The following is a 19,615-nucleotide window of genomic DNA, read 5'->3' as shown; positions in this document are numbered from 1 at the left end:
CTTTTTTAATTACGTAGGTCAACCTAAATTAAAACTTAGCACGATATAACTTGTATTAAGGTAAAGTTAAACATGGAAGTGTTTTCATTTATTTGAGTTTGCAGAACTGTTCAGTAGCTTCTTTTCTTGCTTTATAATTAAGATTTTTGTCCAGTGAGCCTACTGAGTAAAGTGATCATTTTTACCGTAGGATCTGGCTTAATGAACTTTTACGAACTTGAACCCTAGGTATTGGGGTCAGTAGAGGGAGAAACACTTACCAGGAATATTTTTGTCTTTGGAAATCCCCTTGGATTATTTCTAGACCTGGGTATGATAGCTATTGACTCAGAGGTCCTGAATTGCACTAGAAATAGGGTGTTAGGTCCATCACCACCAGAGCTGATGCGTATTGTTTTTCTGACACCAGTTCTTCAGTTCTTTGACACCAACTAGGTGTTCAGTAATTCAGTTCTGACACTATCCAGTGTTAGCACAGACCCTAGTTGACACCTTTATCCCACCAGACTGCCCTTGCTTCAGAGGTCAGCTGCAAATGGAGTCCCAGGCTATCCACACACTTCTGCCTGGCTGACTACAAATTTGGGGATTCTCACAGCCTCCTTCTTAGGTTCAGTAATCCACTAACATGACTCGCAGAACTCAGGGAAGAGGTACCTTGCCATCACTGGTTTGTTATAACCAGTACTCAGGAACAACAGCCAAATGGAAGAGTTGCATACGGTGGGGCGTGGGGTCGGGCACAAAGCCCCTAAATTTCATTACTTAAATAGGCCTGATGGATTAAGCCATTGGCTATGAAAGGCAGTCCCCAGCTCCCTTTCAACCCTAAGAGTGGGTAGAGTGTGCTGGGGCTGAAAGTTCTAAACCTTTAAATCCCTTCCTGGTGTTTCAGGTGGCAGCTCTCTTCCTGAAGCTATGTGGGGGGGGGGGGTGGAGGGGGGTGGAGGGGGGTCCCACCCTGAGTAACCTCATTATCATAAACTTTGGTTGAAAGAGGCTCATTATGGGGCAGCTGGGTGGCTCATTCAGTTAAGTGTCCACTGGATTTTGGCTTAGGTTGTGATCTAAGGGTCATGAGATGGAGCCCCGTGGAGGGCTCCATGCTGGCCATGGAGTCTGCTTAAGATTCTCTCTCTCGGGGTGCCTAGGTGGCTCAGTCAGTTAAACATCTGCCTTTGGCCCGGGTCATGATCTCTGGGTCCTGGGATCGAGCCCCGCATCAGGCTCCCTGCTGAGCAGGGAGTCTGCTTCTCTCTCTCCTTCTGCCCTCCCCACCACTCGTTCTCTCTCTGTTAAATAAATAAAATCGTAAAAAGGATTCTCTCTGTTATAAAAATAAAATAAAGAGGCTTATTATGAATAACAAAAGACATTCAGGAAATTTTAAGTGTTTCAGGAGCTCTGTGCCAATAACTGGAGGCAAAACCAAACTTTTTTATTATACCACAGGTAACTTTGGAAATTATATAAAATTGGAGGGGAAATTCCAAAGACACTTGAAGAAGATGCCAGTATTCTAGTATATGTTTTTACATATTAGGTATTGGTAATGACAGGTATTAAGTATTAAAATATTGGCTAAAAAATTGTAATTTTGGCCCAAATATCAAGCTGCTGTATTAAAACTAACATTTGGTATTCCCTTAAATTGATTTCACTAAATTGAAATATTTAACATTATTATGGTTGACAATGCTATTGGAACACAGCCAGATCCTATAGTGGCTCTTACATGTCAATTATTTTGGTAAATTAAGCATTTCAGGTCTTTGTGTTATTGATGAGTAACTTCATTTTGATCTAACCATAATTTGAGTTGGGAGTTGGGGAATGCTAGAATGTTCTGTCATTATTCATCAAGATGTTGCATCTCCCCACTAGAATTGACCTTGCTGTTTTGTTGGGGAAGACACCATCTTCAGTGGAGAATGATTCATCTAATCTGGATCCATCTCAGGCTCCTTCTCTTGCCCAGCCTCTGGTGTTCAGTAATTCAAAGCAGAGTGCCATAACACAGCCTGCTTCCGGAAACACATTTTCTCATCACAGTATGGTAGGTAGGAATCATGGTGTCTTCTAACCACACTTTCCTGTCAACCCCAGCACATACATGCAGTACTGCCTTCTGGTGACAGAGATTTGGGGCAGGGTAAAGCATCCCCTTCTGTCCTCTAAGCAACCTTGGGTGTAGAGACATAGGATTGGGTAGTAGGGGTGCCGCCAGAGGAGGACTTCGTTTTGGACACACTGAATCTTCTTCTAAAAATGAGTCCGCATCACTTACTGAATAGTCACTGTGCTGAACGTTATTTGCTCTTAAAGAGAAGAAAAAATGACATCAAATTTTAATCCATTTTAAATCCTAATTGAACTTCGATGGGAGGTTGTAGCACTTCCCTATTTGTTGATAGAACAGAATTGCCATATAAATTTGTTTAAACCAGACATTTCTGGACTAGGCTTCCAAAAACTTGAAGTTTTCATGAAAGTTTCTACTTACTATCTATTACTCCCGTTCTCAGTAAGCAGGGATAAGAGTACTTGCTTTGCCTGCCTTACTGAGCTGTAGAAAGATGAAATAAGGTCGTGAATAAGGGCTATACAAATGTGGTATTATTAATACCTGGAGTACTTATGGCATGTGACTTAACTGATTCAGTTAAAAAATTTAAGGTCATTAACTATAGCAAAGAAATCATTTAAACTAAACAAAGATGATAAACCAATATTTTTTACTATTATTTGAGTTGTCACAGAAAGGAAACTTTATTTGCAGCAGATAAGGAGATCACGGGGGGACCAATTTTTTTTTATAGTCAGCAAATCCTAAGAAGAACTACTTTTCTTTTTTTCTTTTTGCTTTTCCCTTCCTGTCTGTTTGTTTATTTTTTGGTGGAGGGATACTATAGTTGTGAGAGGTAAGAGACCTTGTGTGTGCATATAATTTTATTTTTCCAGTAGTAGGATTATAGTAATTATTTTAAATATAAAACTGCTGAGTTTTATAGTCTCTAATCAGAACTGTCAATTTTTTAACTATTGTCTAAAAATTTTTCTGTGCGTGTCAGTAGTAATTTGGTGATTGATGTTCTGCCATATATGAAAGGTGACAGGTGAGGAAAGGTGGGGAAGAAGGGACAGGGAGCACAGCGTCGGGATTAAAAGAGAGAGAATGAAGGATGCCTGGGTAGCTCAGTTGGTTAAGCATCTGCCTTTGGCTCAGGTCATGATGTCCTGAGATCGAGTCCCGAGTGGGGCTCCCTGCTCAGTGGGGCGCCTGTTTGTGCTTGCTTGTGTGAGCACACGCGCACATGCCCTCTCTCTCTCTCTCAAAAAAAAAAAAACCTCTCAAAAAAAAAAGAGAATGAGACAAAAGCCGTAAGAATGGGTCATAAAGTTAAGGAAATAACTGCCAACCCTTGAGATAAATGGCGGGAAAATGTGGTGAAGTGCTCTGTACCTCTTTTAATTGCCTTTTTAATGTCTGGATTGTAAAGATTTACAACCAAATTCAAACTCTGCTATCAAATTTTCAGCATATTTCATTTATCTTAACATTCTGTTTAATGTGTCACATGATGTTAAGCTAAATAAAAATACCATTGTAAAAATAAATAAATAAATAAAAATACCATTGTGTTCTTCCCATTAGCTGTATTAATCAGAATGCTATTTAATTTTTTTCCCATTAAGAGTAAATGTTAGAGGATTAATTTCCCTTAAAATTTAATAGATGTAAATAATGTAGGAAGTCCCCATCATCATGTATAATATGTGGACATTATCTAAGATGCTGTGCCTTTAATGTAAAGCTTTGCACTTGCAGACTATCTGATAATCATTGCTATGTTAGATCATCTCTTTGCCACAGCTTCATACTTTTAACTCGACTTCTGGTGTTTTGTTTTTGTTTGTATAATCTTGTGATATAGATTGACGTGGGAAAAATGTCTTACCTTGGGTTGGACAGATTGGTTTTGTATAAGAAAGCACTGCTTAGGGGTGCCTGAGTGGCTCAGTTAAGTGTCCCTCTTGGTTTTGGCTGAGGTGATCTCGGGGTCGAGAGATTGAGCCCTGCATTGGGTTCTGTGCTCAATAGGGAGTCTGCTTGGGATTCTCTCCCTCTGCACCACGCGCCTCCCCCCCCCCCAAGCTCGTGCGCTCTTTCTCTCTCAAATAAATAAATCTTTTTTTTTTTTTTTTAAGATTTTATTTATTTATTTGACAGAGAGACAGCGAGAGAGGGAACACAAGCAGGGGGAGTGGGAGAGGGAGAAGCAGGCTTCCCGCTGAGCAGGGAGCCCGATGTGGGGCTTGATCCCAGGACTCTGGGATCATGACCTGAGCCTAAGGCAGATGCTTAACGAGTGAGCCAGCCAGGCGCCCCTCAAATAAATAAATCTTTAAAAAAAAAAAAAAACACTGCTCAGTGTTGATGAGGATGGTAGGTTGGGTAAGAACTTAAGGAAAACTAGATTTTAAATCTCCTTGAAGGTGTTTTGAAGTAGTCAAGGCCACATAGTTCATCTTCTGGACAAGGCTGGTCTTCTTTCCTGGCAGTAGGAAATGGGGCAAATCTACCAAAAGCATTAAGAGTAAATTTTGCTCTGTTATTCATGGTTACTGTATAGAACTTGGATACATCCAGATAAAACAAATCATATTGACTCGTTATTTGATTGTCCAGTGCAGAAGTTTTGATAGGCCCTTAGCTTCTCTTCTTTGGCTCCTGTGGTAGTTAAGAGCAGCATTGAGGTGAAGCTCCAGTTAGTTCTTGTTACTTTTCAGCTACTTAGTGGAGAGGGCAAGGACATTAATGGCTAAAGTGAAATTTTATATTAACCTTCATATTAATTTAATAATCACGTACTGGTTGATTTAAAACTTAAAAGGGAAAAAATTCCCTCTAGTCGTTAGATTTTTATCCCTGAGGAGGAAATGATGGTATAAATTTTAATGGTTCTCATTGTTTTGAGTGCTTATTATGTGCCATGCACATATTAAATTCTTTTTTATGTACATTGTTTAATCCTCCTACAATTTTATGCAGTACTATTTTCATTTCTGTTCTCAGGTGAGGAAAATGAGGTCCAGAGAAATTACAAATAAGTTTTTTTTTTTTAAGATTTTATTTATTTATTTAATAGACAGAGAGAGAGAGAGAGCGTGAGGGGGAACACAAGTAGGGGGAGTGGGAGAGGGAGAAGCAGGCTTCTCGCTGAGCAGGGAGCCTGACGCGGGGCTCGATCCCAGGACCCTGGGATCATGACCTGAGCCGAAGGCAGTCGCTTAACCAACTGAGCCACCCAGGCGCCCCTACAAATAAGTTTTCCATGATTATGTAGCCAGGATTTGAACCCAGGCAGTCTGACTCCAGAATTGTGCTCTAAAGGACTAGACGGTGTACTCAGTCTGGTGACTTTCTTTACTTGTCTGATCTCTACTGGCGCTCACTGTAGAGAAGTGTCTTTCTGAGTAGCAAACACGTTTGCTTGCTGTAGATTTCTCTCACCTCTGTGTTGATCTGCAGGTGAGCATGTTAGGGAAAGGGTTTGGTGATGTCGGCGAAGCCAAGGGCAGCAGCACCACGGGCTCGCAGTTCCTGGAGCAGTTCAAGACGGCTCAGGCCCTGGCCCAGCTGGCGGCACAGCATTCTCAGCCTGGAACCACCACCACCTCTTCTTGGGACATGGGCTCCGCCTCACAGTCCCCATCGCTGGTGCAGTACGGTGAGAGGGATGCAAAGGGACTTGAACTCTTTAAGCATTGGAGCAGTAATGCCAGAAGCTGGCAGGAGTCGAGGGTGGAGAGTATGTCTTGAAGTCAGGAGAAGGGCGGCCAGCTGGCTAGTATCCCACACCAATGTTCCCCTAGTCAGATAGGCTGCGTTCAGAAAGCTAGGGAGTAGTGAAAAGTTGAGGCTCAGTATCTCTTTATCAGAATTAGACACATTTATAGTTGCAGTCTTCAGTTGACCTGGGGGTTTTTGGATTCTCCCTAGATTGGTTTTTAGTGTTTGAGAACAACACGTTGCCTTTAAGTTTCACGGACTTGGCCATTTTAGGATCCTACACTTTAAATATGGACAGTTCCTAGATTCCTGTCTTACACAGGCAGGGTAATAGTGCTGACTTGATTAGGCTGTATTTAGAACAGGTATGATCCAGTGATTATCACTTTTAGAAATGATAGTAAGCCCTAAAAGAGAGCCTGTTTATATGAGGTACTGAATCTTGAGGGCCTCGTTTTGTGGCTCTAGAGTAGGAAAATAGCATTTTATTGAGGTTTATCAGCATCTTTGGTCTCATACATATTGGGTTTCTTCATGCAGATTTGAAGAACCCAAATGATTCAACAGTACACAGCCCCTTTACTAAACGCCAGGCATTCACCCCATCGTCAACCATGATGGAGGTGTTCCTTCAGGAGAAGCCACCCGCGGTGGTTACCTCCACAGCCGCACCTCCGCCCCCCTCTTCTCCTCTGCCAAGCAAATCCACCTCGGCCCCACAGATGTCTCCCGGGTCTTCAGACAACCAGTCCTCTAGCCCTCAGCCGGCTCAGCAAAAATTGAAACAACAGAAGAAAAAGGCCTCCTTGACTTCAAAGGTACCTGAACTTTGAGATGGGTGTCGTCTTAGGGCAAAAGGGGTATGGGATTTGGGAATTGAGATTGTAGGGGGATAGTCTGCAAATTTGAAGCAGAGGGTTTTGTTGTTGTTGTTAGTCTTACAGTAAGGTTGTAATAAAACCATTACCTTCTCTTTACAGATTCCTGCTCTGGCTGTGGAGATGCCTGGCTCAGCAGATATCTCAGGGCTAAACCTGCAGTTTGGGGCATTGCAGTTTGGGTCAGAGCCCGTCCTTTCCGATTATGAGTCCACCCCCACCACGAGCGCCTCTTCAAGCCAGGCTCCAAGTAGCCTCTATACCAGCACGGCCAGGTAGAGGAAACCTCAATCATAAGACTTTTTATTGGGCTTTTACTACTTTTTCTGAGTCTCTTGCTGATTCCTATAATTCCGAAGAGGCCGAGCCTCTGACTGAGTGAAGGAAAAGTACCCGATTGTAGCATTTTGTTAAGCATTTCAAAATACTGTTAAACTAGGATTATCTGTAATTCTAAACAGGTGGAGATATGCCTCTTGGGTACTTTTAGAGTGAGAGGACTTTGGCATCTGGCTAACAAGGCCTCTGACACATTTGGTCCTTTGGTGTGGGCCTTATGCCTACGAAGGGTATGACTCTGGCCTCCTAGAAAAGATGTAGCATTGATATATCACACAAGTTAAACGGAACCTTTGCCACCGCCTCTGATAACTATCTGGGAGGGCCAGCATAATAGAAAATCCTGGAGGAATTTCTGGGACTAGGCTATTTTCCTCAGTCCTTCGAATTTAAAAATATAGGTGTTAGGCCCTAGCCTAATCTGTTGAATCATAATTGCCATTAATGCATGTGAATATTTTAAAAGTTCTTCTCAGGAGAGTTTTACCAGTAACCTTATATCTAATAGGGTTTCTGAGAGAGCCAGGAGCTCAGAATTCCTAATGAATATGAGCAAAAGGTGATTTTCCTTGTGCTTAGGGTTCATGTTAGGATGTATCAGAGGGATCAGGAGTGGTCTGTCCTTTCTGCTTTTGCCTCTTTTTCTTAAAACAGCAGAATGTAGGGTAGCTGTTTTAGTTTAGACCCTGACTTTATAGGATGTGGAAATACCTATTGTCAGGAGAAAATTGTTTATTTGTTGCTGGAAGTTTTCTTTTTGATTGTAATCGAATTACTGTAGTAGAAGATCTCCACCGTTTCCTTAGTATTAGTGGATCTGTTCTGCTTTGTTTCTCTGAGATTTTCCTTCTGCATTCCCCACAGTGAATCTTCATCCACAATTTCATCTAACCAGAGTCAGGAGTCCGGTTATCAGAGCGGTCCAATTCAGTCGACAACCTATACCTCCCAAAATAATGCTCAGGGTCCTCTGTATGAACAGAGGTCCACACAGACTCGACGGTACCCCAGCTCCATCTCCTCATCACCCCAAAAGGACCTGACTCAGGCAAAGGTAGTGGCTTTACGAGTCCCTGGGTGCTGGTTAGGACAATATTGGGCAGAGTCTCTTCAGTGTTAGTGTTTTACTTCATGACAAATGGTGCTGAGATACCTCAGAAGTGCTGATTGAGAAGCTGGAAAAAGCACCTTTCTGTGGTTGGTGAAATTAGAAAGTTCTTTTCGGCAAGCCTGGAGTTTCAGAGCCAGAAAACCTTTCTCTTTGCAGTAAAGATTCGTTCTTTGTAGTAGAATCAGTGTCAAATAATTGTTTACTTTTCTGGGAAGATCTGAGTGCTAGACTTCTGGGTGTGTATCAGCAGACACCTTGCTGTGTCTCGGCCCGGTGAGGGGAGAGCATGTCCCAGAAGTGCTGTGGAGTGACGGTCAGATGCAACCAGCATAGTGGCTGGTTTGGCTGAACTGCCGGACTTCCCTGTCATCCCCTGGGGCCCTAGACTTAGGCCTTTCCTGTGTCTGTTCTGGGTTTGGGGTCTCTCGAGCAGTTTGGGGGTTGCCTTCTGCTGCTGTTGGTCACACAGGATTGGTATACCTTGTTTTCATTTCCATTTTAAGTTCTTGTCGTTTTGTTTGGGTAGTCTGCGTTACATTAATCCTTTGGTTAGCTTGCAGAATTCTCTGAAAGATTTGTTGATGGAAATTAAGCTGAGTCAGTGCTAACTTGACCTATTCACTTAATTTTGTGTTTCTTACCCCTCTGTTTTCTTGTACCAGAATGGCTTCAGCTCTGTGCAGGCCACGCAGTTACAGACCACGCAATCTGTTGAAGGTGAGTGTTCTCCAGGCCTTTTCCTCTATGTCGTAGTGTTTGTTCTCCCCTCTCAGTATTTTTTGCTTTACTTAGATTATAGTGAGAAGAGTCATGGCTCTTCTGGTTATAGTCTTCATGTGGTTCTGCCTTGCTATTTAATATCAAACCTAAGTTTTCAGTTTCTGTTTTAGAACAGGATAATACCCTTGGTTCCTTTTGTTGGATAAATGAGATCAGTGCTCTGAAATGCTTGGAATTTAAAAAAGAGAGGAAGGGAGGGAGAGAGGGGCTACCTAAACACACATGGTCCATTATGAAATAGCTCAACACTCTCGGCTTGGGGACAGCCTGGGGCTCCCATGACTAGGAGTCGTCTCTGTCCTTCTCACAGACACTCCTTTCCTCTGATGAGCTCAGTTATTTATCCTTCACTGCCAGGTGCTACGGGCGCTGCCGTGAAACCTGACTCACCTTCCGCTTCTGGCATCCCCCCGCTCAGCGAAACGGTGTCTGCGGCTTCCTTACTGACAACAGCCAGTCAGCACTCGTCCTCCTTGGGTGGTTTGAGCCACAGTGAGGAGAGTCCAAATGCTACCACCACACAACACAGCAGGTGATTTGGGTCGTGGCTGAACGTTGGGGCCGGGAGGAGCAGTAACAGAGCTCTCTGTCTCCGTCCTGTCCCTGCTGCCTGGCAGGGGCCACATTAGTGAGGTGGATGACCTGAAAGCTACGGGAAGTAGAAGCACAGGAGGCCTGTTCTCCCTTCTCAGCAGCCACTCTCGCTGTGTCTGCTCCCTGCCCTCGGCTGGCCACTGTGCTCCCCATGATCTCAGGTTTCCTTTGTCCCATATTCCACCTCATCTCCTCACCCGTGTTCTTGACGGAAGCTCCAGGTCACATAATCATAGCTCTGTGGCCGATGGCATCCTCTTCTTTGCAGCACGTTATCCACGCAGCAAAATACCCTTTCGTCATCCACATCTTCTGGGCGCACTTCGACATCCACTCTTTTGGTAAGTGTGATGCTGCAAGAGAGGGAGTGTGGTTTCTTACACTTCTCAAGAAGGGATTCTTGGAAATCTCTTCACGAGGTGGCCAAGGCAGGAGAATCCAGAAATACTGCAGAGCTGTGGGCCAGTTCCCCAAACCCAGGATGTGACTCCTGAGTCTTTGTGTGACTTTTTTTTCTTCTCACACTGAAGTAGGTAGGGCTTTGTATGTTCTGATAAATGCTGTAAGAACGTCCCTTTCTCAACTGGGGTGGCTGTTCTTATTCCTTGGCCTGGGATATGCTGAACATAGGTGCTGAAAATCATCAGTGTGAGTCTGGGCATCCTATGAAAGTGGAGGCTAGATGAAAACTTTTGATCAAATCATTGATTTCACTCTTGTGATTTAGAACAACCATTTGTGGAATTAGGCTGAGATGGTGAGGAAGACCCATTCTGGGCAAAGGTGTCTGGTTTGCCAGAAACCAGGGAAAGGTAATGAGTGCTAAGGCTTCCTTAGAAGTCTCTTTTTTCCTCAGATGTACCATTTGAGGTTCAAATTCATCAGAACTTGCTGAACTAGTGAAGGAGAATGTGGGAGAGAAGACTAGGATGTATTTCCTTGACTTAAACCGTTCGTTGGCCAGCCAGCATTGGTTTCTGGGGTGTTTGTCCCCACTTGCTCTGTGCCTCTCTGACGGGGGATGATTTGCAGGGGGTCTGTTGTTAACCACCCCTGCCTGGTGAGTCTTGGGAAATGTGTAGCTGGAGGATAATTAGTAATTTCTTCTGGCTCCTTTGGCAGAGGGCACCCAGAACTCTGCCGCAGCCTTTTTAATTGGGCGGCTGATGTGCTCTCACCAGCAGAAGGGAGTGTGCCTCTCTCCTGACCTGTTTTGCTAATCACTGTTTCCTCCTGTCTTTCACTGCTCCCCCTTTTTTAAGCACACAAGCGTGGACAGTGAGGCGAACCTCCATTCTTCCTCCAGCACTTTCTCTACCGCATCCAGCACGGTTTCTGCGCCTCCCCCGGTGGTCAGTGTCTCCTCCAGTCTCAACAGCGGCAGCAGCTTGGGCCTCAGCCTCAGCAGTAACTCCACCGTCACAGCCTCGACTCGGAGCTCAGTTGCTACAACTTCAGGTAGAAGGTGGCTGGCATTCTTCTGGGACAGAGGATTGAGAAGTAATTGTGTGACAGGGTAAAAGTGATTTCTCTTTTTAGGAAAAGCTCCTCCCAACCTCCCTCCTGGGGTCCCGCCATTGTTGCCTAATCCGTACATTATGGCTCCAGGGCTGTTACACGCCTACCCGGTAAGTGAGACCGAAGTGCCTTCTCCAAATGATGAAGGTGAGGTGGCTACTCTTTACAGCTCTGGCTTCAGGTGGAAGACTATAATTAAAATACCAAATAAATGAGTGGCTGTCATATGTAAGCAAACAGGTTTTTAATCTTTGACTTTGGGAAGAACTAATCATTTCTAGAGGGGGAGGACTAAACAAAGGCCATTTCTTCTATTGTGTGTTTTCTCTGCATGAAACACAGATTCTGGGCCTCTGAAGCTAAAGGCCAGAGTGTCCACCTGGAATCCCTTTCCGTTTCTCAGAGAATTATTTTCTCTGGTTGGATTGATTCCCTGTCTTGGAGGGTCTTTGCTGGCTCTGACCAGTCAGAGCAGAGTTCCCTGACCCGATCTGGGGACTATCTGAGAGTAGGTGATGGACATTGGTAGCTTTTTGTCCTGGTGTTTCTTCTATCAAATTCCTTGATTCGGTGTCTGTTAAGATGAAGGGTATTTATTTTGAAATGTTTAAAAAGACACGCATTCTTGCTCCTCAAGAGTGTCTAGGTGAATATCATACAGAGGAAACATCCAGTAATGTTTTTTACTTTTTTTTTTTTTTTTTAAGATTTTACTTATTTGAGAGAGAGCGCATGAGCCGGAGGGGCAGAGAGAGAGAGAGAATCTTAAGCAGATTCAGTGCTGAGCGCAGACCCCAACATGGGGCTCAATCTCGCGACCCTGAGATCATGGCCCCACCCAAAACTGAGTCGGATGGATACTTAACTGACTGTGCCACCCAGCGCCCCTACCCATTTTTTAATAACCGTACCACCTTAGTAGCCATACGTTAGAGAAAACAAGAGTAAAATGTGAATCCTTACTGAAAGAGATAAATCTTAAGCCATATTTTTGAAGGGTATGACAAAGACTGATAGAATAGAGAGTAAAACAGGCTGTTTGTACGTGGCTCCTGTCTGTCCCGCTGTTGCCAGAGCGGAGGGATGCAGTCTAGTTGAATCAGGGTGGTATGTAGTTCAAGGAAAGCTTTAAGACCTTTCAGGAATCACTTAATCTCTTTGTTCTTCACTTCTTTCCTCTTAAAGGAACCTGATACAAGTAATCTATGTCCTGTTCTTCCTAGGAATGACTTATCGTGTTTCTTAGCACCTTGGTTTGCTCCGATGGTAACCAGTTCCTATTAATAATGTTACGTGTTTGTATCTTCCAGCCACAAGTATATGGTTATGATGACTTACAGATGCTTCAGACAAGATTTCCCTTGGTGAGTATGTGGTGTAGAGCATTGGAAAAGAAAGCGATCTTCACCTTACTGTTGAGGGATTATTTCAGGTGTTCAGTTGATAAGTCACAGGCTTAGCTCTTCCCCAGCCTGTACCTCCACACACAGACTGATCTCAAGACCTCCTAGAACACAGGGACTTGGGAAGTGGTTTTAACTGAAGGTAACTTTTTAATCACTTGTTGAGTTCTTTGAAGTAAACAAATTGTAACCTAATCTATAGCTCAGAGTACTCTGGAGCTCTCTGGATACTTTTTCCGTATGTGTCAGGTGCTTTGAATTACAGAAAGGCAATCTATTTTTCTTGTTTCTTTTTTTTTTTTTTAAGATTTTATTTATTTATTTAATTGACAGAGAGAGAGAGAGAGAGACAGCGTGAGGGGGAACACAAGTAGGGGGAGTGGGAGAGGGAGAAGCAGGCTTCCAGCCAAGTAGGGAGCCTGATGCGGGGCTCGATCCCAGGACCCTGGGACCATGACCTGAGCTGAAGGCAGTCGCTTAACCAACTGAGCCACCCAGGCGCCCCAAGGCAATCTATTTTTCAGTAGCAGTAAACTGTTAGGGATATACCTAAAGATTTGAGAATATCATTAGTTCCGACGGACTTGATGTGTTTCCTGGTGGGCATACCCGTAGACCTTGTCTGACTGTGCTTGTTTGTGTCCAGGCAAGGGGGACAGTGTATGCCAGAGTAACTTGGAGTTCATGCCAGCCCTAGCCAGCTGAATCAGTGGCTGGATAAATTGCAGCACTCCCAACATTGTGCTTTGCTGTTACTCCTGCTGGGGAGTGAGTGTCATTGAGTGTCTGCTCTTTGATTTCTCTCTTCTAGGATTACTACAGCATCCCATTTCCCACGCCCACCACTCCGCTGACTGGGAGGGATGGTAGCCTGGCCAGCAACCCTTATTCTGGTATGGCTGGGATGGGGCTGAATGAAGGGAGAGTGTGTTGGGATTGGTGGAAGAAACCTGATTAATAGCAAGAAGGGACCCAGTTCTTACTTTAATTAAGACCTTTGGCAGAAGGTATAGAATGGATGTGATGAATCAGGGTGGGTAGATCTGGAATGCTGCAGAAGATGATTTCCTTCTCATCCCACTTTGCTGTCTCCCTGTGGTTCCAGGTGACATCTTGCCTTAGTTTTCTCTGTCATTCTCCAGTCTTTGCCAGGAAGTACAGTGCTTGAACTGGCCTTCCTCTGCTCCTCTCCACTCCTGTTCCCTGCTCACAGTGGCAGTCTTAGTGCCTTGCTAGGCCATGATCCTTCTTTTTATGCCTGACCTGTCGTCCTCTTTGACCTAGCTTTTTTCCTGAGCTGTTAATGTGTTTTGAGTTCAGCATGGAGTGTTCCTCGTGGAGGGGAAGCAGGGGAAGGCCAGAAGGATAGGAGTGGGCAGAGAAATCATGCAGGAGCTTTGTTCTGGGGGTCTGTCTCCCACAGAATCGTACAGGCATCCGATGTTTGGCTTGACTTAGCACTGTGCTCAGCAGTGCTAAATGTTGCCACAGAGAAACGTAATTCAAAGAATCGAACTCTAACAGTCTTGGATCAGGGTCTTCTGGAGTTGGGGGTGAAGGAAGCAGCAGATACATTTAGCCTCTCCTGCCGTAGGTGACCTCACAAAGTTTGGCCGTGGGGATGCCTCCTCCCCAGCCCCGGCCACAACCTTGGCCCAGCCCCAACAGAACCAGACTCAGACTCACCACACCACGCAGCAGACCTTCCTGAACCCGGCGCTGCCTCCTGGCTATAGTTACACCAGCCTGCCGTACTACACAGGGGTCCCGGGCCTCCCCAGCACCTTCCAGTACGGGCCTGCTGTGTTCCCTGTGAGTACCTGGGCTTGGTCTTTCCTTGTGGTGGTGAAGAATCCCAGCCCCCAGACACTATCCTAGCTGCCTTCAAGGCTAGATGACTTTTTAATAATGGATGAGGAGAGACAGTTCCACCTCTGGCCTATTTCTGGCCTGGCAGAGGGAGGGGGGCTGGAATTGGTGGTATTGGGATAAAGGTTAGAATTATCTAAAGAGGGGATAGGGGATGTGATCCCATACAGCTTTGTGCCCTAGACTGTCCTTTATTACCAGCTGCTACCTACCACTTTCCCTTCCTTTGAACTACCATTTCTTGACTTCACCGGTAGATTTTATAAAGCTCTGTAGAGAGCCCATTTCACTAAGCAGACTGGTCTGCCTGTCTCAGGATGGTAGCCATCTGAATGCCCAATCCCTAGAGTAGGACAGGTACGGGGGAATGGTTCTCTGCCACCATGTCACCTCACTTCTAGCCCTTTTGTCTTCAGGTGGCTCCTACCTCTTCCAAGCAGCATGGTGTGAATGTCAGTGTGAATGCATCGGCCACCCCTTTCCAACAGCCAAGTGGATATGGGTCTCACGGATATAACACTGGTAAGCTCACCTTGACCCTGGCTGTCCGTGGTTTCTACAGGATGTGACTGAATGAGTTTCAGGGAGGAAGACATGGTGCTTGAGAAAACAGGGTTGGTGAGGTGTGCTGCTAGCAGCTCCATGTAGGATTTTTCATGTGTGACTGATGTGGGTGTTTATCCAAGCAGCACCAGCAGAGGTGCTTGATGTAAGAACAGGAGTCCAGCACTCGAGATGGGAATACCCTGGGGCACGTGTTGGCTGTTAGAATACGTTGGCTGGCCTAAGCTTTGGGTGGGAAGCAGGGCAAGGGGCCCCAAGATGTTACTGAGACGTCAGTGGAGGCCAGTACTAGCATGTCCGGCACTGGTAGCACGGGCAGCGAGGTGCTTCCTGAATAGCAGAGTGGGGCGGGTTTGCCTTACACTTCCTTTCTCATGCAGCTCCTTTTTGTTCCCTAGCTGGGAAACCTAGCATGTGGAGAGAAAGGCATGGGGTATGAGTACTCAAGAGAGGGAGAGAGAGACCTTAGGATCCCTCCTTTGTATGGCTGGTCTCTTGGCAAAGTCTGTTTGTGTATCTGATGGCAGGAGGGAAATGTAGGAGTCCTCTGAATGGGCACTGACCTAAAAGATCACCTCGTCTAGCCCTGGCTCCTGTACCTGAGATCTGCACTCCGCTTTTGGAGGAGTTCCATCTACTTTTTTCAGTGACTTCTACGTAGACAAATATGGGGATGAGGTTGTTGCAGCTGCAGAGAGTTGGGGTTGAGGGTTTTTCAGAATTCTAAGCTCACTTATGCTTTCATGGTGATTTGGATGGAGCTGCATCTGTGTTCTTCACCCCTGTGTGGACTCCAGGTGGGTCGGTTGCCCAAGGTTTTCAATAACTGGGAAGCTGAGCTGAGCACAGAGGGCAATAGGTCTGAGAACTAACAAACAGGCAGAGCTTTGAACTGTGTTGGAGCAACTTGGAGTGAGTCTGGATTAAACCTGGAGAAATCCTGAGACACCCCACTCCTTGTGGCTGCCCCTCTTACCAAGCAAGGTGCACCCTAATCCTTGGAGGGGAGGATTGTAAGCTTTCTGACTTGGAGTGGCCCCATTCTGATTAGATTTAAGTTTTAGCTGGACCAGATTAAAGAATTTTAAGAGGTAGGTGATAATATAAAAGAATGGCATACCTTATTCTGGAAATCCTAGTTTCTTATTCCCCTTAAGATTTCAGAAACCTGCTATAACAGTCTTTTGAGCACCCCCAGTTCCCAATCCCACAGAGGGTTCTTGTCATCCCATTCCTCATCAACCTCTAAATTCATTTATTTTTATGTATTTGATTCCTTTTAGGAAGAAAATATCCACCCCCTTACAAGCATTTCTGGACGGCAGAGAGCTAATTTGGCCCAAGGCTGGGGGCTGTGTTTTGTGTGTGTGTATAAATTTGCACTGAAGTCTTGTTTCAGAAACCAGACCACTGAGGAGAGCCTGCTGAGCTGAGGCCATGCCTGCGTGGCTTGGGGAAATGAGTTGGTGGATGCCTTCTGGGCTTTGAACTTGCCCTTCCCCCATTTCCCTCTCCCCCATGTGTCTGACCCTGTCTTACCCATTTCGAGTTCCAGCGGTGCAGCACCTCCGAAGCGTCAATGCACACACCTGCTGTTGCTTTTGATTTCTGGAAGGCATGTAGTTTCAACTTGTAACAAAATATTTGTAGTCTTCAATAAACTGTGGTATTTCTTTAGCTAACTCTGGCGTTCTTTCCGTGCATGTCTGTCTGGACACTAGGAGCCAATGTTGTGCCGTGGATGACGGGTGGAGGGGGGCCTTTTCAGTCAAACCCCAGCATAGCCAAAGAACTAAGAACTGTTACCCTCTCGTCATGGTGATTGTGTTAAGGTGGGAGAGGGGAAGCAGCCTCAGTTTCCAGCCCTTTGATTGGTAAAGAAAGTGATTTTGTAGAAAATCCCTGATTCTCCATGCTTATTACAGCTCTTTTCCACGTAGGTCTTCCCCTTGCCTCTGACGTAAGCAGAGGGAAAGGCCTGAAACAGCTTGGTCCTGTCATGTGAAAGGCAGATGAGGTGGCGTTCGGAGCTGGTTTAGGGAAGTGGCTTCCAAGGCCCCAGGCCAGGTGGCCGGTTGAGATCTGTTAAAGTCTTTAGTGACTCCAGCTGTGGAAACTGTGCTGGCCTGCAACAGTGTTCTTACTCTTCGGCCCTCCATACGCTTCTCAGGGGTTGTGGATTATTCGTTGTTTTGCACTTGTGGGTTGTAGCTAAGGATGTGTGGGAGAGGTTTGCTTACACTTCTCCCTGACTATGGATAAATTCTTATCCCCACTCAATCCAAGTGCTAGTACACCATCACCCCTTGGTTTACAGAGTTAACTTGTATGGTGAGAACACCATCCTTGGTTAATTGGAAACCCAGATGTTCCACTTCCTTTGTACTTGTTCCCAGCCCTCGAGTAATTTTTTCCTGTGAGTGTGACCAGCTTCCCCAGGGGCTGCCATGCTGGAAGATGTTGGTTCTTGTTTGTCCTCCATGCTGTCTCCACATCAGATCAGTGTGGTTGTCACTGCTTGGGAGTGGGGGATAGACGGGGCGTTGACTGTTGGAAGGAAAGCAAGAGAACTCCAGTCTGAGGAGCTTTCTCATAACTGGTGAAGCGTAAGTGGGGAAGCCAACACCCGTTATGTCTAGTGCTCACACTCAGGCTGTTAGGGCTGCTGCAGTGTTCTCTTGTCCTGCATCTCCAGCCCTTCAACCAATACCCAGACTAAAGCCTCAGGACTAGAAGCTAGATTTTAGCTAGTCCAGGCTCTGGAAAGAATGAGACCAGGTTGCGGGGAGGGGGGCTGGCAACCTAAAACTGAATTCCTCCCTACCACCCAGCTTGAGAAGCCAGTTAGCTGTTTCTCTCATCCAGCATGGGGTAACCCTGGGTGTCTGCAAGGTGTTTGAACCTTTTCAGTAAAGATCAGTCATTGTCTCTGATTTCCCTCAAAAATGTTTGTATCCTTTCTGTCCCACCTCACTCTCAGCCCTTCCACACAAACCTCCTTGGTGGCTTAGCCTTTTCCATTAATCAACTGTTCTTAAAGTTATGTCCATTACCCGTGATGTGCGTAAGGGCACGTGGGGTTTGAAGAGGGAGGGCGTCAGACTACCCCCATTTGTCCCTGTATCATCCCTTTCTTTTCCTTCAGTGCCTATGAGGTGTAGAGTTGCTGCTTTGGAGATGGGACAATGTTTTCTCACGCTCTGGTTCTGTAGTTCTGTTCTCTTTCTTGGCTCCTCCATGGAACCATCTGGACTTGTGCTGTGGGAGGGCTTTCCAGGTGAAGGTGCCACTTGTGTTGGGAAGATCCTGCAGTAGCTCTCCAAGGAGGGCTTGACTTTTGAGGGCTGCCTTTGTCCTAGGCATTGGGAGGATTCGGGTTCTGGAGTTTGAAGGGGAACTTGCTCTTGGGTTTGGGAGGCATTTGTGATTTGGTCACTTTAGCACGGTGTCTAAAAAAACTCTTCCATCAAAGTGCCCCTAACAGCAGGAGAGAAGGATCCAAGGATACAGTTTTTCTGAAGTTTCATTTTATCTCATGTGATGAGATTGAATGTATCTTTAAAAGTGTGCTTTAAATTTGAGTTATTTTCCCTCAAATCTTGGCATAAAATTTCTCTAGTAAGATGTTAGATTATTTTATCTGATGGCTTTTTCCTGTCTCCCTGACCCATGGCTCCATACCCGAGGGTACAGTGTGTGTATTTCAGTGTCGAGAGTAGAAATTAAGATGAGGAGTGGTACCTGGTTTCCTTGAAGTGGTGGTGGTTGTAGGGAGTTCTTCGCCGGGAAACACGCAAGTTATTGGGAGCATGGATCAGAGCCTGTGTCTCACAGAGAAGCTCAAGTTGTAAATGATGAGGACGTCAGATTTTGTATTCCATGTAGACCGTAGGAGATAGCCTACCCCACTGCCTTCCTAACCCCTGTCCCTTCCCCATGCTTAGGCTTAAATTACTTAGCTGGAAATGTACCTTTGTGTCAGCTCTTTAAGTCATAAGTACCTAGCCTAGAAGAGCCAGGACTGGAGAAGCCAGGGGAGCTGAGACTGCGAGAATGGACCGTGCTCTTGGGGTTGGACTGGACTGCTCCTTGAGCTCTTACCTTATGCTGTGAAAGCATGGATCCTGAGCCCAAAAGTGTCTCTTCATGAACAGAAAGAGCCCAGACTACCTGTCTTCGGGAGCAGGACTGAGTGGAGTCTGGATGGGTTGATTTAAAATGGACATTAAAAGTTTAATACATTTCTTTTGGGCTTTGGTACAAAAGTATTTTGAAAACTGTAGGCTAGTGGGGTTTCGCTATATCCCCTTGCCCCACAAAAAGCAACTCACCTCGCTTTCTCACACACATGCTCAGTACATACCTGGAAAGGGCAAGAGATTTGGGTCATGAGCTCTCATCTCTCAGGACTGACCTGAGGTGGAAAAGCAGACCAGCATTCCCTTGCAGTGCGATAGCTAGGAAGGCTGCACACACCATCTCCTCGCCGGGAGAGGGGCCAGCAGCTAGCTGAGCTAATCCTCCTGTCTGTTTCCTCCTCCCCCAGGTGTGTCAGTCACCTCCAGTAACACGGGCGTGCCAGATATCTCGGGTTCTGTGTACTCCAAAACCCAGGTAGGTGCCTAGCTCTGGGGAGAAGTGGAGAGAGACGGCCAGAGAGGAGCTGGCGTGGCAATGTCGAGCTCAGTGAGCACGCACGAGCTGAGAAGCGTCAGGAAACCCACCCTAGACGAATGGCCTCTAGATTGCAGTTTCTCAAAGAAGT

General features: G+C 45.7%; 1 protein-coding gene and 1 non-coding gene across 19 annotated transcripts in view; both read left to right on the top strand.

Moving 5' to 3' along the window:
• UBAP2L (ubiquitin associated protein 2 like) overlaps window positions 1-19,615 on the top strand; it is a 40,014-nt gene that overhangs the window by 17,685 nt on the left and 2,714 nt on the right. For 15 of the 18 annotated variants that reach the window (XM_036086767.2, XM_036086774.2, XM_036086781.2 and 12 more), the window contains 15 exons: window positions 1,885-2,056; window positions 5,534-5,732; window positions 6,335-6,612; window positions 6,775-6,947; window positions 7,876-8,065; window positions 8,785-8,839; window positions 9,260-9,434; window positions 9,765-9,837; window positions 10,759-10,954; window positions 11,036-11,124; window positions 12,325-12,378; window positions 13,229-13,310; window positions 14,012-14,229; window positions 14,703-14,808; window positions 19,397-19,464. In XM_036086767.2, the coding sequence (XP_035942660.1) occupies window positions 1,885-2,056; window positions 5,534-5,732; window positions 6,335-6,612; window positions 6,775-6,947; window positions 7,876-8,065; window positions 8,785-8,839; window positions 9,260-9,434; window positions 9,765-9,837; window positions 10,759-10,954; window positions 11,036-11,124; window positions 12,325-12,378; window positions 13,229-13,310; window positions 14,012-14,229; window positions 14,703-14,808; window positions 19,397-19,464 (2,128 nt within the window). Of the gene's footprint in view, window positions 1-1,884; window positions 2,057-5,533; window positions 5,733-6,334; window positions 6,613-6,774; window positions 6,948-7,875; window positions 8,066-8,784; window positions 8,840-9,259; window positions 9,435-9,764; window positions 9,838-10,758; window positions 10,955-11,035; window positions 11,125-12,324; window positions 12,379-13,228; window positions 13,311-14,011; window positions 14,230-14,702; window positions 14,809-16,133; window positions 16,528-19,396; window positions 19,465-19,615 lie in introns of those variants that run through there. The other 3 variants (XM_036086790.2, XM_036086788.2, XM_036086787.2) reach the window with 1 other exon arrangement.
• On the top strand, window positions 13,019-13,159 carry LOC118532354 (small nucleolar RNA SNORA58). Its single transcript, XR_004915667.1, has one exon. It is a non-coding gene; the product is annotated as a small nucleolar RNA SNORA58 (small nucleolar RNA).

This window comes from Halichoerus grypus, chromosome 7 (assembly GCF_964656455.1).
Source record: "Halichoerus grypus chromosome 7, mHalGry1.hap1.1, whole genome shotgun sequence".
NCBI lineage: Eukaryota > Metazoa > Chordata > Mammalia > Carnivora > Phocidae > Halichoerus > Halichoerus grypus.
This window is presented reverse-complemented; position numbering and strand designations above follow the sequence as displayed.